Source organism: Sorex fumeus, unplaced genomic scaffold (genome assembly GCF_029834395.1).
Source record: "Sorex fumeus unplaced genomic scaffold, SorFum_2.1 ptg000063l, whole genome shotgun sequence".
Classification (NCBI taxonomy): domain Eukaryota; kingdom Metazoa; phylum Chordata; class Mammalia; order Eulipotyphla; family Soricidae; genus Sorex; species Sorex fumeus.
Genome location: NW_026606120.1, coordinates 79,639,834 through 79,656,478, shown reverse-complemented (window position 1 = coordinate 79,656,478; position 16,645 = coordinate 79,639,834). Strand labels below are relative to the sequence as shown.

General features: G+C 44.8%; 1 protein-coding gene across 8 annotated transcripts in view; it reads right to left on the bottom strand.

The window, feature by feature from the left end:
* The window catches only part of TLK2 (tousled like kinase 2), a 109,124-nt gene that overhangs the window by 31,866 nt on the left and 60,613 nt on the right, over window positions 1-16,645 (bottom strand). For all 8 annotated transcript variants that reach the window (XM_056127244.1, XM_056127249.1, XM_056127243.1 and 5 more), the window contains 3 exons: window positions 16,022-16,132; window positions 13,676-13,812; window positions 2,554-2,706 (listed from right to left, as the gene is read on the bottom strand). In XM_056127244.1, coding sequence (XP_055983219.1) covers window positions 2,554-2,706; window positions 13,676-13,812; window positions 16,022-16,132 — 401 coding nt within the window. The remainder of the gene's footprint in view (window positions 1-2,553; window positions 2,707-13,675; window positions 13,813-16,021; window positions 16,133-16,645) is intronic.

Genomic DNA, 16,645 nt, shown 5'->3' with positions numbered 1-16,645 from the left:
AATGTCATGGACTTTTTAATGATGGTAATAATACAAGTAATGATGGTGCAATCCACTTGAGAATTATGGGTTGTGTTTTAGTGAACTGAGTTAAAAACACAAATCTTTATTTGTGGCTATACACAAATTACTCTCTTATTTGTGGCTACAGCAACGATAATTGCTTAAGGTATTAGTATTTTTCCTCTGGTTCCCAGAACAGGAAAAAAATACTGATGATGTCATAACTTGACACTGAAAAAAATATCCTGCTCCTGAAATAGCTGTTGTTAGTTTGTGACTCTTCACTAAAAGCTTTCTAGACCAGTAAAGAGCATCCAGCAGGTCAATCTGTACCTGTGAGGCAAGTGCATCAGCAGTCTGGTGGCGTCTTTAAGACTTCCAGATACCCCCAAATTGCTGCTGTGCCTTTGGCGAGACCCCAAAAACTTGGGGCAAAGTTTACCAAGAAAGTAAATGGCCAAAAGTTAGGTACGTGGGAGACACACCCACAACCTACCTCCGGCTCAGCTATGTAATTGGAGGCATGGCCTCTCTGGTTCCTGATCAGACTGCCTAACGGACATGATCCCAGAGACTCAGAAACAAATCTCGAAACCCAATGGCTTTTGGAAGAAATTCGCCCGGTCTCTGCAATAGGTTAGGCGCTGGGCCACCTCAGGTGGGAATATGTTTCATGCCTTAGCCTGTTCCCCCTGGCAGCCCGGTGGTCATCATCCTCCAGAGGCCAGAGTCAGGTTTGGGCCTGCAGTGACAAGACACGTGGGGCCTCACAGGATGGGTACGGAGCGGCCCTTTCCTCTCCGTCCCAATGAGACCCCGAGTCGCCACCCACGAATGGCCTCTCTGGCTCCTGATCAAGCTGCTTAACGGCCATGATCTCAGAGAATCAGAAACAAATCTTGAAACCCAACGGCTTTTGGCAGAAATGCATCCAAACTCCGCAGTAGGTTACTGTCACCAGGCCACCCCAGGGGGAAAGGGTGCTGTCCTTACACCTGCTCCCCCTAGGCGGCTCGGTGGCCGTCATCCTCGAGAGGCCACTGGACAATCAGGTTTGGGCCCGCAGTGACGAGACACGTGAGACCTCACGGGATGGGGGTGGAGTCGGCCCTTTCCTCCCCGTCCCAACAAGACCCCGAGTCACCACCCACGAACTGCCTCTCTGGCTCCTGATCAAGCTGCTAAACGGCAATGATCCCAGAGACTCAGAAACAAATCTCGAAACCCAGCAGCTTTAGGCAGAAATGCGTCCGGACCCCGCAGTAGGTTACTGGTGCTGGGCCAACCCCAGGTGGGAATAGATTTTGTGCCTTGGCCTGTTCCCTCTGGCGGCCCAGTGGCTGTCATCCTCCAGAGACTATTGGTCAGTCAGGTTTGGGCCCGCAGTGACAAGACACGCGGGGCCTCATGGGATAGGGGTGGAGCCGGCCCTTTCCTCCCTGTCCCAACAAGACCTTGAGTCACCGCCCATGAACGGGCTGGCTCCTGATCAAGCTGCTTAACGGCCATGATCCCAGAGACTCAGGAACAAATCTCGGAACCCAGCAGGTTTTGGCAGAAATCCCTCCAGATTCAATTGTTAAAATTTCAGAATTTCAAAATCACGCAGCCACTACTGCAGCTGTGCGACATCGTATGTTATTCATAACCAGCAATAGAAAATAAATTGTCTACTGTTGTCTTTTCGGTAGATCTGAGTGTTGGGGTAAAATCCCAAATAACAATGGTGGGTCTGGTGTCAAAATATTGAATGTGATCAAAGTAGAGAGAGAGTAATGTGGAGGTCATCTGCCGCACAGGTAGGGGGAGGGTGTTGGATGGGGGTATACTGGGGTTTTGGGTGGTGGAGAATGGGCACTGGTGAAGGGATGGGTGTTTTATTGTATGATCAAGACTTAGACCCAAAAGCTTTGTAACTGCTCTCACGGTGATTCAATAAACAAAATTATAAAAAAATTAAAAAAAAAAGAGCATCCTTTAGCTGTGCATTCTTCAATCCGAAAGAACAGCCAGGCTATCCCCATAAGGCCATCCCTGAAGCTACACACTGTAATTATGTAATTTGAACACAATGAAGACATGACATCTGTTATTAAGAATGGTTAAAGATCATCACATCAAGTCAAGTAACATACCTTCCCACCTCACTCAAAACTGCCCGAAACATGGGGCTGGAGAGATAGCACAGCGGGAAGGGCGTTTGCCTTGCACGCGGCCGACCCGGCTTGATTCCCAGCATCCCATATGGTCCCCTGAGCACCGCCAGGAGTAACTTCTGAGTGCAGAGCCAGGAGTAACCCCTGTGCATCGCCAGGTATGACCCAAAAAGCAAAAAAACAAAACAAAACAAAAAACCTGCCCAAAACAAGAGCAGCACTATGAAAATGAGATAATAGTTAAGAGTCGGGCAAATTCATTAGCATAACCGAAAAGAGATAACTTAGATTTACACTGGCCATCACACAGTTTTTTCCAGAGACGTTCAACCAGACACTTCTATTTTGGGAGAGTGCTGTGTTCGCGCAGAGTTCATGTTGATAAAGAACATACGTTTCGTTTTCAGCTCCGTTGGTCTTGCTTTTTCGCTGCTTCTGCTCATTGGTTGCTGGAGGCGCCTGTCCCATGGCAGGAGGTTTCCGTTTTGCTAACATTTTCCGTTGTCTTTCTATCTCTTCCCTTTGTGAATTTATCCTTTCCTGTTGCCTACAAATAATATATTGCACAGAGGATGTAAGTAAAAATGAAACTAATATGGCTACAGATAAAACACAGGTATCTGCCATCTGCATGATTAATAGACTACAGGAAAAAAAACACTTTTAAAATGAAGTAGAGATTTGATTTTAATTTGAAAGAGCCAAATAGGAAAAAGGGCTAGAAGGACTAACATCAAATCTCTATTGTGACTTAATTTTATGATTCAGTTTTTAACAGTTAAAAAAAAATTAATCTCGATAAGAGAAGGAACACATGGAGGGTGCGGGATCCCGGAGGAAAAAAAAAAAGAAAAAACAGGTTCCAAAAAGAGCCGAGAGCACCGGCAAGTTCCAGATGGAGTAGGTGCCACATCCCGCCTCCCCCAGATGGAACCCCGGTGACCAGAAGCCTCTACAAACACAGCTCGAGTATGCGGGAACGAGGACTTTTTCTCAAAACCGCGCGGCCGCTTATGCGGCTGCGCAACATCTCTCTATATACAAAGTGATCGATGAGAAGTAAACGACCCAATCTTTCTCCCTGAAAATCAGAGTTAAGTTTGGAGCACGACCACACCCCCAGAAACACAAGGACTTAATGCAGAACCCAGCAGCTTAGAGCAGAAAAGTGAACGGACGATGAGTTAACCCAGGCCATCATTTCTGCCCAGAGGGGAAAGGGTGTTGCCCCATTCGCCCTCTCTTCTCTGGAAAGAAGGATGGCGGCCGCATGGGAGCCTTGTGGACAGCAGGTATGAGCCGGGGGTGTGGGGGCGACTAAAACCTCATGGGAAGGGGGGTGTTCTGGTCCGTCCTTCACGCCCTACCGAGGTCACCAGTTGCCCCCCACGAGCGGCTCTCCAGCACGGCCACAGCCCCAGAAGCACAAGGGCTTAATGCAGAACCCAGCAGCTTGGAGCAGAAAAGTGAAAGGACTATGCGTTAATCCAGGCAATCATTTCTGCCCAGAGGGGAAAGGGTGTTGCTCCCTTCCGCCCTCCTCCCTCTGGAAAGAAAGATGGCGGCCACATGGGAGCCTTGTGGACAGCAGGTATGAGCCGGGGGTGTGGGGGCGACTAAAACCTCATGGGAAGGGGGGCGTTCCGGTCCGTCCTTCACGCCCTACCGAGGTCACCAGTTGCCCCCCACGAGCAGCTCTCCAGCACAGTCACGGCCCCAGAAGCACAAGGACTTAATGCAGAACCCAGCAGCTTGGAGCAGAAAAGTGAACGGACTATGCATTGATCCAGGCCATCAAGTCTGCCGGAGGGGAAAGGGTGTTGCCCCATTCGCCCTCTCCTCTCTGGAAAGAAAGATGGCGGCCACATGGGAGCCTTGTGGACAGCAGGTATGAGCCGGGAGTGTGGGGGCGACTAAAACCTCATGGGAAGGGGGGCGTTTCGGTCCGCCCTTCACGCCCTACCGAGGCCACCAGTTGCCCCCACGAGCGGCTCTCCAGCACGGCCACAGCCCCAGAAGCACAATGACCTAATGCAGAACCCAGCAGCTTGGAGCAGAAAAGTGAAAGGACTATGCGTTAATCCAGGGAATCATTTCTGCCCAGAGGGGAAAGGGTGTTGCTCCCTTCTGCCCTCCTCCCTCTAGAAAGAAAGATGGCGGCCACATGGGAGCCTTGTGGACAGCAGGTATGAGCCGGGGGAGTGGGGGCGACTAAAACCTCATGGGTCGGGGGGCGTTCCGGTCCGTCCTTCACGCCCTACCGAGGTCACCAGTCGCCCCCCGCGAGCGGCTCTCCAGCACGGCCATGGCCCCAGAAGCACAAGGACTTAATGCAGAACCCAGCAGCTTGGAGCAGAAAAGTGAACGGACTATGCGTTGATCCAGCCCATCAAGTCTGCCGGAGGGGAAAGGGTGTTGCCCCATTCGCCCTCTCCTCTCTGGAAAGAAAGATGGCGGCCACATGGGAGCCTTGTGGACAGCAGGTATGAGCCGGGAGTGTGGGGGCGACTAAAACCTCATGGGAAGGGGGGCGTTTCGCTCCGCCCTTCACGCCCTACCAAGGCCACCGGTTGCCCCCCGCGAGCGGCTCTCCAGCACGGCCACGACTCCAGAACACAGAAACCAATTTCTTAACTATCTGACTTTCAGTAGAAATACTTCCAGGGTCAATAGGTAAAATAGCAGAAATCCAAAACCAACATTTAATTCTTGAACCCAGCTGTAGAAAGCAAATCACTTCACAATGCTTTTTCAGCATGTCTGATTTGGGGGGGGTAAACTCTAAATAATAGTGGTGAATCTTTTATTGAAACAATGAATCTAATCAAAGCAGATAGAGTGTTAACTAGAATTCATCTGCCTCACAGGGACGGGGAGGGGTGGGGGGTGGGGTTTTATTGGGGTTCTTCATGGTAAAAAATAAGTATTGGTAAAGGGAAATGTGTTTGATATTTGCATGACTGAGACATAAACCTGAAAGCTTTGTAACCTTTCCCACAGTGATTCAATAAATAAATAAAAAAAAAAACACACACAAAAAAAAAAATTAATCTCTTATGAGGGTAAAAGTACCTTTTCCCTTTGTACTTGAACTAAAATCTCCTCAAATTATATCTAGAAAGAAACCAGATTTATAGGATACTAAACAATAAAGAGATTTCTCTCAATTATTCTAGGTTTTCTTTTTTTTTCTTTTTTGGTTCTTGGGTCACACCCAGTCGTGCTCCAGTCTTACTCCTGACTCTGTGCTCAGGGATCACTCCTGGTAAGCTCAGAGGAACATATGGATTCTAGGCATCAAACCCCAGCTGGCAATGTGCAAGGCAAGTGCCTATCTGCTCTATGGCTCTGGACTTAAGTCTTACTCCTACCCCCAGCCCACCCCAAAACATTTTAGTGTTAAGTGAGTCATTACTACCCTGCAGGTCATATCTACTCACCTAAACCAAGGTTTTTAAAAACAAGGACGTTCAGAGAAAATATAAGGAAACCATACAACTAGTGAAAAACAAGCAAAACCTCCTAAAGGGAATAGTACATGAAATGCATTAACAAAAAGATAAATAATCTGCAAGTACCTAACTAGTTACCACAAACATATTTCCTAATAAAATATTTAACTTTAAAAAAAACATTTTTAATACTTAATTTTCTATAATAAAATTCTACAAACTATTAGTCAATAAAAACACAGGTATTAAGAAAACCAGCTCTCATACAGCATACCACTGAAAACAGGAAGGCTTCCAGACCTGGTACATAAAGACAGGGGCCTGGGAGAGGACCCCAAGTGTGCGAGACAGGCCCGGCGTGAGCCTCAGGCCTACCCTTGGCATGGCCTACCCATCACCTCTAGAGAAAGAATTCCTACATATAAAAACATACCGAAAGCTGACATTAACTGCTTGACATACTAAAATCTTTTTTTTTAATTTTTATTTATTTATTTTTTTTTATTAGTGAAGCACCATGAGGTACAGTTGTAGATTTACAAATCTTTGTGCTTGGGTTTCAGTCATACAATGATCAAATACCCATCCCTCCACCAGTGCCCATTTTCCACCACCATGGATAATATCCACCCCACCCCCCCCCCACCCTGCCTCTGTGGCAGGGCATTCCCTTTTGTTCTCTCTCTCCTTTTGAGTGTTGTGGTCTGCAAAAGAGGCATTGAGTGGCAAACATGTTCAGTCCATAGTCTACTTTCAACATGCATTTCCCCTCCTGGGAGGATCCTCCAAACACCCTTTATTTGGTGCTCCCTTCTCTACTATCTGAGCTGCCCTTTCCCCTAGAATACCCGGCTGGCCTCTAAACTATGGAGTAATCCTCCTGGTGTTGATCTCAGCCATTCCTGGGTGTTAGTCTCATGCTTTGTTGCTTTATGTTCCCCAGATGAATGCAATCTTTCTATGTCTATCCCTCTCTTTCTGACTCATTTCGCTTAGCATGATACTTTCCATATTGTACCACCTGTATGTAAATGTCATGGCGTCATCTTTTCTAAGAGCTACATAGTACTCCATTGGACACACTATAATCTTTGAATCAGCAATCTAGATGATGCCCCAAATGCTAGCTCCTTTTTCAATCATTCCCACCTTCAATTTAGCAGCATGATGAAATCTTGTAACAATTTTAGCCATTTTCAAGTGAAATCTATTCTACAAGTCCCTGGAACTATATTCATCACTCTAGACCTTCTCCAGATTTGGTGTACCTGCTACGAAGAATGGCAACCAGACATTTGAGACGAGACTCCAAAGCAGACCGCTATAATACAACGAATGCTCTACAGCAATACTGTGAGCAAGGTAAACATCACCAAGGTGCTGCAAATAACAATTAAACTGATAACACAACTAATTCCTAGAATTTTGAGATGAACTGGGTCACTGATTAGAGATCAACTTAAAAATAGAAAAATAGAATTTAATTCAAGAATTTTCTGCTTCCTTAAAGAAATATTAACTATCACTAGAAATATCTACCAACAGCACCAAAATGTACATCTATGAATAATTCATGAGCTGAAACACAATCTTCCTTCTGATTCAATGACTGTCCTTGAGAAAAACATTTATCTTCTCCGAACATTAGTTTCCCAACCAAAAAAAATGCTAAAATTATCTTTAGCTCATTTCTATCTTTTCAGGGCCAAATGACTTACAGAAGTCAGTCTGAACTCTTTGGAGATAACCATAATAATAGATAGTTTAAAGCAATGATTTCCAACATTTTTAACCTCTGCAAACCAGCACCAGTCCACAATGACTGTAAGTTACTGGTTTAAAGTATGAACCACATGGGGCCAGAGCAATAGTACAGTGGATATGGCCTTTGACATGCATGTGGCTGGCATCTCTTATGGTCCCTCAAGCACCACCAGGAGGGATTCCTTAGTGCAGAGCCAGGAGTAACCACTGAGTATCGCTGGGGCCCACAAAGAAACAAATAAAAAATGTATAAACTATACTGAGTCAGTGGCATACACAACATTTTATCTTTAAAGGTTAATAAGTTTTTTGAAGATCAAAATTTTAGCAATCCCCTTTATTAAATATAAAAGTTGATTTTCTATTTTTTTCAGGGAGAATTCATACATTTAATCTTAGTAGGTTTACTAAGAAAGCCTACCAACAGCCATCATAAAAGTAAGCCATAAACACAATGTTTACTGAACAGTTTTGAGGAAATTTAAATTTTACAATCTAAGAGTTAAAGAGCTTTACTGAACATGAAACAGCACCAGAGACCAAAACTGTTATATGTATATGTACATATATTAAGATATTTCTACATTCTTTTTTTGAGAGGGCCATACCTGGCGATTCTCAGGGCTTACTCCTGGCTCTGTACTTAGGGATTACTCCTGATGGTGCTTAGGGGACCATATGGCATACCGGGCATTGACCCCAAGTTGGCCATGTGCAAGGCAAACATCCTACTTGCTGGGTTTTTTATTTTTTGTTTTTGGCTTTTAGGGTTACAACCTGTCAATGTTTGAGGTTCCTCCTGGCTCTGCTCTCAGGAATCACTCCTGGCGGACGATATGGGATGAGAGGATGAGACCCAGGTCGGCTGAGTGCAAGGCAAACACCCGACCTGCTGTAATACCGCTCTGGCCCACATCTGACTTGCTGTACTGTCACTCTAGGCCCTCTCTATTAATTCTTGATGTTCTTAAAACTGATTACACTTAAAAAATAAAAGTAATCGCTCTCAAATATATGATCACTTAGTCTTTGATAAAGGAGCAAGAAATGTGAAGTAGAGCAAGGAAATCCTCTTTAACAGTGGTATTAGGAAAACTGGGCAGCTACCTGCAAAAAAAAAATGAATTCTGATCTTTGTCTAACACCAGGCACAAAAGTCAGTCAAAGTGGATTAAAGACCTCAATACTGGACCCCAATCCATAAGGTACATGGAGGAAAATGTAGGCAGAATTCTCCATGACATTGAAGCTAAAAGCATCTTTAAGAATGAAACACCACTGACCAAGCAAGTGGAAACAAACACAAACAAATGTTAGACTAAGAAGCTTCTGCATCTCAAAAGAAACAGTGATCAAAATACAGTAAAACCCATCTGATAAGGGGTGAATATCCAGAATACACAAGACGCTAGTAGTTGTACAAGAATTAAAAAAAAAACCTTCAACCCCATCAAAAAATGTGAGAGGAAATGAACAGAAGCTTCTTCAAAAAAGAAATACAAATGGCCAAAAGGCACATGAAAAATACTCTACATCACTAATCATCAGGGAGATGCAAATCAAAACAACAATAAGATATCATCTCACACCACAGAGACTGGCACACATCAAAAAGAACAAGAACAACCACCGTGGATGTGGGGAGAAAGGGATTCTTCTTTAATTGTTGGTGGAAATGCCAACTGGTCCGGTCTTTTTGGAAAACAATATGGGCATTCCTTAAAAAACTAGAAATTGAGCTTCCATATGACCCCACAATACCACTTCTGGGAGTATATCCCAAGGGTGCAAAAAAAGCACAGTAGAAATGGCATCTGCACCTGTATGTACATTGCAGCACTGTTCATAATAGCCAGAATCTGGAAAATAACCCGAGTGCCTGAAAATAGATGACTGATTAAAGAAACTTTGGTACATCTACACAATGGAATACTATGCAACTGTTAGGAAAGATAGTCATAAAATTTGCTTCTAAGTGGATGGTCATGGAGAGTATCATGCTAAGTGAGATGAGTCAGAAAGAGGGTGACAAAGAATGACTGCATTCATTTGTGGAATATAAAATCACATAATATGAGGCTGACACCCAAGGACAGTTGACACAAGGGCCAGGAATATTGCTCCATAGTTGGAAGCCTGGGTCATGAGCTGGGGGAGAAGGCAGCTGAAATAGAGAAGGGATCACTAAGTCAATGATGGCTGGAGGGATCGCTCAGGATGGGAGATGTGTGCTGAAAATAGATAAAGGAACAAATGTGACAGCCTCTCCGTATTTATATTGCAAACCATAATGCCCAAAAGTAGAGGGAGAGCATGGGGGAAACTGTCTGCCACAGAGGCAGGGGGAGGGCTGGGAGGTGGGATGGGGGATACTGGGGACATTGGTGGTGGACATGTGCATTGGTGCAGGGATGGGTGTTCCATCATTATATGACTGAAACTCAAACATCAAAGCTTTGTAACTAGCTCACGGTCATTCAATAAAAATAATAAAAATAAAAAATAAACAAAATTCATCTAAAAACAGACTGTCAGTAATGTTTTATTTGGGGAGTTTGGGTGTACAATTTCGAATCATGTCAACAAGCTTTTCTTAGAGGAAGAACCAGGTCCTATCAACTCCATATTCCCAACTTGTATTACAATCCCCTTAGCTGAAGTATTACGTTTTTGCACTGCATTCAATTTAAAGAGTGCTCACTGTTTATTATTCATGATAGTAATTTTTCAAGATAGTAATTTTTTGTTTATTTTTAAGCCACATCTGGCAATGGTCAGGGGTTACTCCTAGTTCTACACTCAGGAATTACTGTTGCGTACTGTATGGAGTACTGGGGGTTGAACCTGTGTTGGCTACATGCAAGCAAACACACTACCTGTTGATCCAGTAATTTTTGGGGGGAGGAAGGGGGTTGGTTTTGGTCATACCTAGCGGTGGTGTCCAGGGCTTATTCCTGCTCTGGGCTCAGTATTCACTCCTGGATAGGCTCAGGGGGCCATATGGAGTGCATGGGATTAAACCTGGGTCGGCCACCTGCAAGGCAAATGCCCTACCTGCTCCACTATCCCTCTGGTCCCTCTATTCTTTTTTTTTTTTTTTTTTTTGCTTTTTAGGTCACACCCAGCAATACTCAGGGACTATTCCTGGCTCTGCACTCAGGAATTACTCCTGGCAGTGCTCGGGGGACCATATGGGATGCTGGGAATAGAACCCGGTCGGCCGAGTGCAAGGCAAGCGCCCTACCCACTGTGACCTTTATTATCTTTTAAAAGTACTGATGACCTGATAATTCCATCTCACTCAGACCTATAAAGGTAAAGGCCCTCCCGTTGATCGTCGATTTGCTCGAGCGGGCCCAGTAACGTCTCCATTGGAGACTTTGTTGTTACTGTGTCTGGCATATCGAATACTCTCGGTAGCTTGCCAGGCTCTCCGAGAGGGGCGGAGGAATCGAACTCGGGTCGGCCATGTTGGCCGCTTGTAAGGCAAACGCCCTACCGCTGTGCTATCGCTCCAGCCAAACAACAGTACCAGATAGAACTGTGTTACCCAGACAGACAGTCAAGTCCAACCTCCAGCACCTCAGAGTATGTCCTCTGGAAAGGAAGATGTAATTACATAAAATGAGGCCATCGTGAAGGGGGAGGGATGGGGAGGTGGTGGACCTTTAGTTCCACTTGATCATGTCTCATGAGAAGACAGAGCAGGAGAAGAGAGAGAGAGAGACAGAAGCCACAGTACCACAGGCCTCGCAGGGTACAGGAGGGTCCCTGAGAGAGGCACCCGGGGCCAGGTCCTGCCACCAGCACCTCCATTCCAGATTTCTGGACGCCTCAACTGCCAGAGCGCAGTAAGCACTGCTTCAAACACGGGCCCCAGGAAATGAATCTCGGCTCCTACAGCAGCGAAGCTGCCTCTCGGGTTCCAATGATACTATGGATGACTAGGAGAAGTACTAAACACCAAATGTACGCATTTTCATTTTCACCAAAAATTTTAATTTTGGGAGTGGAAGCAGGAACTGAATCCAGGGCATGTACTCTACCAATCACAGCCGTGGCCCTTGTGCAAAATGCCGAACAGCACCATCCAGACAGCACCAGGATATCCAGACAAGAGATTTCCTTTAGTTTAGGAAATCTAAATCTAAATCTAAAATCTAATTCCCAGTAGATAGGCACCAAGGGTTTCCTTTGGTGCCTATCTACTGGGAACTTTAAAAAAATGTTACTGCAACTATCAGCAAAAGTTGTAATCACGTCTTCCTTTTTCTATCTGTTTGATGCATTTTTCATTGATGCCCATTCTGATTAGAAACAGGCCCTTGGGATTATTTTAACCTAAAAAGTTTATTCCATCCCTCTCCTTATGAGATCATTTAGGCAGATTCAACTGCTTTGTATTCTTTTTTCTATTTTCTAGGGTTCTTCTCTTAATTCCAAACTTATGAAGAGTGGAAATGGAGATTATAGCTTTTGTTTGTCTGTTATTGTTACAGGGCCACAGCTGTACCCAAGGCCTACTCCTAGCTCTGCTTACTCCTGGCGGTGCTTGGAGAGCCGTATGGGGTACAGGAGATAGAACCTGGGTCAACTGCATGCAAGGGAAGCGTCCTACCTACTATACTATTTCTCTAGTCCCTGAAAACGAAGATTAACTGTTATTTATCTCTCTAGATGCTCCATTCAGAACTCCCAGAACTCACTGAAGAATTAGGGTACAATGAACATGAACTGGATAAATGACACAATGAGAAATCCCCTAAGAAAACATCCCATCCAATTACCTTTCAATTCAGAAGGTTCAAAGCCGTCAACAAGGGAGCAGTTTAAAGGCATGCATGAGGCACCAGTTCAATTTCTGGCACAGCATTACCACCACCACCAGGTATAGCACCAGGCATGCTCCGCAGCTTCTGTGGCCCAAGGAGCACTGTCCCAAGGGGGCTGGGCACCACTTGGGAGCTCCCTCCTCCCAACCCCACGCAACTAACCCCCACCCCCAGTAGATGAACTACAGTGTTAATTAATTTGTCTACGACTTATCTTGCCCACAAGAATTCAAGAATATAAGCCAAAGCTTTAAAAAAAAAAATTTCATGGGGGCTGGAGCAATAGCACAGCAGGTAGGGCGTTTGCCTTGCATGCGGCCAACCCGGGTTTGATCCCCAGCATCCCATATGGTCCCCTGAGCACCACCAGGAGTAATTCCTGAGTGCAGAGCCAGGAGTAACCCCTGTGCATCGTCGAGTGTGACTCAAAAAGGAAAAAAAAAAAATTCATGGGCTGAAATTTTCATGATAGCTCCAAGGGCTAGTGCATGTGCCCAGCCCACACACATAGGACCAAGTTCCAGAAGTCCTCTAGCACCCCTGTGTGTGGTCCCCAACAAACCACAAAGAATTCCGAAACAACCACCTAAAAGATCGACAAACCACAGTGCTGAAAAGGGGGAGGGAGGGAACGAAAGAGCAAAAGAGGGACAAGGGAAGAGGGAGAGAGGGAGAGAGGGAGAGAGGAAGGAAGGAGAAGGTGGGAAAACTGGGCACATTGGTGGCTGGAATGTGCCCTAGTGAAGGGACAGGTGTTGGAACACTGCATGACTGAAACCCAAGCATGAACAGCTTTGTAACAGTGTATCTTACTATGATTCAATTTTTTAAAAAATTAACTACAGGGGGCTGGAGAGATAGCACAGCGGGGAGGGCATTTGCCTTGCACGCGGCCAACCCGGGTTCGATTCCCAGCATCCCATATGGTCCCCTGAGCACCGCCAGGGGTATCTCCTGAGTGCAGAGCCAGGAGGAACCCCTATGCATTGCCAGGTGTGACCCAAAAAGCAACAATAAATAAATAAAATAAAAAATAAAGTTTAAAAAAAAATTAACTACAACACAAAAAGATTTATATAGAACAAATCTATGGTTTGGAGTGAGCTGCAGTTCCTTTCTAAAAGTAATCACGTCAGACAGGAGTAGAACTTGGTGGCTGAGTATGTGTTGGCAAGTGCAAGACTCTGGGTTTGAAGCCCAACACCCTACCCCCGCCCCCCCCCCCAAAGTAGTGACACCTTCTTTCTCTTTACAATCCCACTATCTCTTTGGAGACAATGTCCTCACACATGCTAAGCTGCAACCTAAGAAGTAACTAGTGTCAAAGGTCAGGCAGTTTGGCCTGCAGCGGAGGGACCGGTGCCTCTCAGATCTGGCCAGCACTATGTCACTACTGCGGTCTTACTAAAGATGACAACTCTGGAACTGAAACAAGTCTAAACCGAATCGAATCATCACAACCACTTACTTGATGAGGTTCTGGAAAGCATAGCCATCCGTCCACTGTTCAGTGAAAGAGGCCCCGTGCCGGACAGTGGTGAAGTGGCCCAGTCGCAAGCGGTCCTGCATGCTCTTATCCCTACAGGCCATCTTTTCTTGCTTTGACTTAAGAGAAAAGGACACATGGAAAGTCATTTTTTTTCCTGTGAGAATGCACTAAGAAGATTCTGGTTATCTTTTCTACTTTTATGCTCAAATATTCTGGTTATCTTTGTACTGTTATGTTCAATACTGTTACAATTAATATGCTGGTTATCTTTTGTACTGCTACATTCAAATTTTCACACAAACAGCTTAATCTCCTGTTAGAACAGGTATCTTCAACTTTAAATAAATTAAAGGTAAAAGTAAAGGCCCTCCCGTTGATCGTCGATTTGCTCGAGCGGGCCCAGTAACGTCTCCATTGGAGACTTTGTTGTTACTGTGTTTGGCATATCAAATACTCTCGGTAGCTTGCCGGGCTCTCCGAGAGGGGCGGAGGAATCGAACTCGGGTCGGCCATGTTGGCCGCTTGTAAGGCGAACGCCCTACTGCTGTGCTATTGCTGGCCGACCCGAGTTCGATTCCTCCGCCCCTCTCGGAGAACCCGGCAAGCTACCGAGAGTATTCGATATGCCAAACTGGGCCCGCTCGAGCAAATCGCATTAAATAAATTATCTGTATTAAAATGTCTTACTGTTTTTGTAATCAAAGTGGAAACAGTGGTTTCATTTCTTCTTTTATGGGGGGTCAAAGGGAGGGGTGGGAGGACACCACACCCTGCTAGGCTCACAGCTTACTCCTGGCAGGCTCAGGGAATCATAGATTTTATGATCATAGGGATCATAAAAGACTGCTGTCTTCTGTACAGAAATCCAACGATTTCAGCAAAAGCAACCATCTGCCCCAAACTTGTGGCATCCTGGTTAAAGAAATTTTGGTATATCTACACAATGGAATACTATGCAGCTATTAGAAAAGATGAAACCATGAAATTTGCTTATAAGTGGATCAACATGGAGAGTATCATACTAATCAAAATGAGTATGAAAGAGCAGGACAGACACAGAATGACCGCACCCATTTGTGTAACATCAAGTAACATAATAGGAGAATGGGCCAGAGCGATAGCATAGCAAGTAGGGCATTTGCTTTGCACATGGCCAACCCGGGTTCAATTCCTACGCCCCTCTCAGAGAGCCCGGCAAGTTACTGAGAGTATTTCGCCCGCACAGCAAAGCCTGGCAAGCTACCCATGACATATTCAATATGCCAAAAACAGTAACAACAGTCTCACAATAGAGACATTCCTGGTGTCCACTCGAGCAAATCGATGAACAACGGGAGGACAGTGCTACAGTGCTACAGTGCAATTGGAGAATAACACCTAAGATAGTAGAGATAAAGGCAAGGAGGATCATCCCACGGCTTGGAAGTCGATCTCATGTGCTGGGGGAAAAGGCAGGTGAGACGGAGAAGAGGCTACTAAGTAAATGATGGTTGGAGGGCTGGCTCGGGATGGTAGGTGTGTGCTGAAAGTAGACTATGGACTAAACATGATGGCTGCTTAGTGCCTATATTGCAAACCATAACACCCAAAAGGAGAGAGTAAGAGGGAATGTGCCTGCCATAGAGGCAGGGGGTGGGAAACAGGGGGTGGCGGGAGGGACACTGGGAACACTGGTGGTGGAGAATGGGCACTGGTGGAGGGATGGGTACTTGAACACTGTATGAAATGTAATCATGAAAGTATGTAAGTCTGTAACTGTGTCTTACGGTGATTCATGAAATAAACAAACACACAAACAAAAAAAACCTGTGGCATCATCTCATTAGGAAATAATTCCAACTTAATATAAAGTAAGGGCTGGAGATGTAATACAAATAAACTCTCATCAACCTTTTAAATAGTTATTAAAAGCAAGTTAAAATAATCACAATAATAAAGGAGACATGCCAATCAGTCATATAAAAGTGTATGTCAGCTTTTTTATAGCACAGACAGTACAACAATACAATATATAAAAGCTACTCTGAATATCATCTCATAAACAGAAATACTGCAACTCTGAGGGCTAAAGCAATAATACAGTGTGAGTAAGGCACTTGCCTCGCACACAACTAGCACAGATTTGATCTCCAGCATCCTGTATGTTCCCCCAGCACTACCAAGAGTGATCTCAGAGCAGAGAATGAGGAGTAAACCTGAGCACAGCTGGGTTTGGCCCAAATGCCAAAAAAATAAAATAAAATGAAAATTTCAGGTAAAGATGAAGGTGTCCCAACAATGACATACACTGAGCATCCTGGGTAACACAGGCACTTAACTATTCACCTTTTCAATAAGGAGTTTCTTGCTCATTGTTACACATCGATTTAATCGTTCTTTGTATTTCTCTAGCATCTTCTGCTGTTCATCAATCTGCCGTCTCAAATCACAGTTGGCCTTCAATGGAAATAAATATCTTAATTAGCACCAAGGAAATTAGAGTATTACAAAAGCAGTTTGTAAGGACTTCACAATTAATTTCTGTTGTTAAATAATTATGCCATTTAAATTTTAAAAAGGAAATATACACTTTATTCCTTTATTCTCTCTTAATAGGCTTCACTATTTGTTACAGATGAATTGTTATAGAAGTATGTTTTACTACTCAGGGTATCTTATTTTCAGCTACAGCTCATTTTCATCTATCACATATGCCTATCCTGGCACAAAACAACAATTAAAAGTTACCATGAAGGGGCTGGAAATAGTACAGCAGGGAGGGCACTTGCCTTGCACGCAGCTGACCCAGGTTTGATCCCCAGAACCCCATAACGGTCCTCTCAGCACCTTCAGGAGTAATTCCTGAATGCAAAGCCAGGAATGACCCCTGAACATTGCCAGTTGTGGCCCAAAGACAAAGAAGTAAAAAGTAAAAAAAAACTGAAAGTTACCATGAAGGGTCAGAGAGAG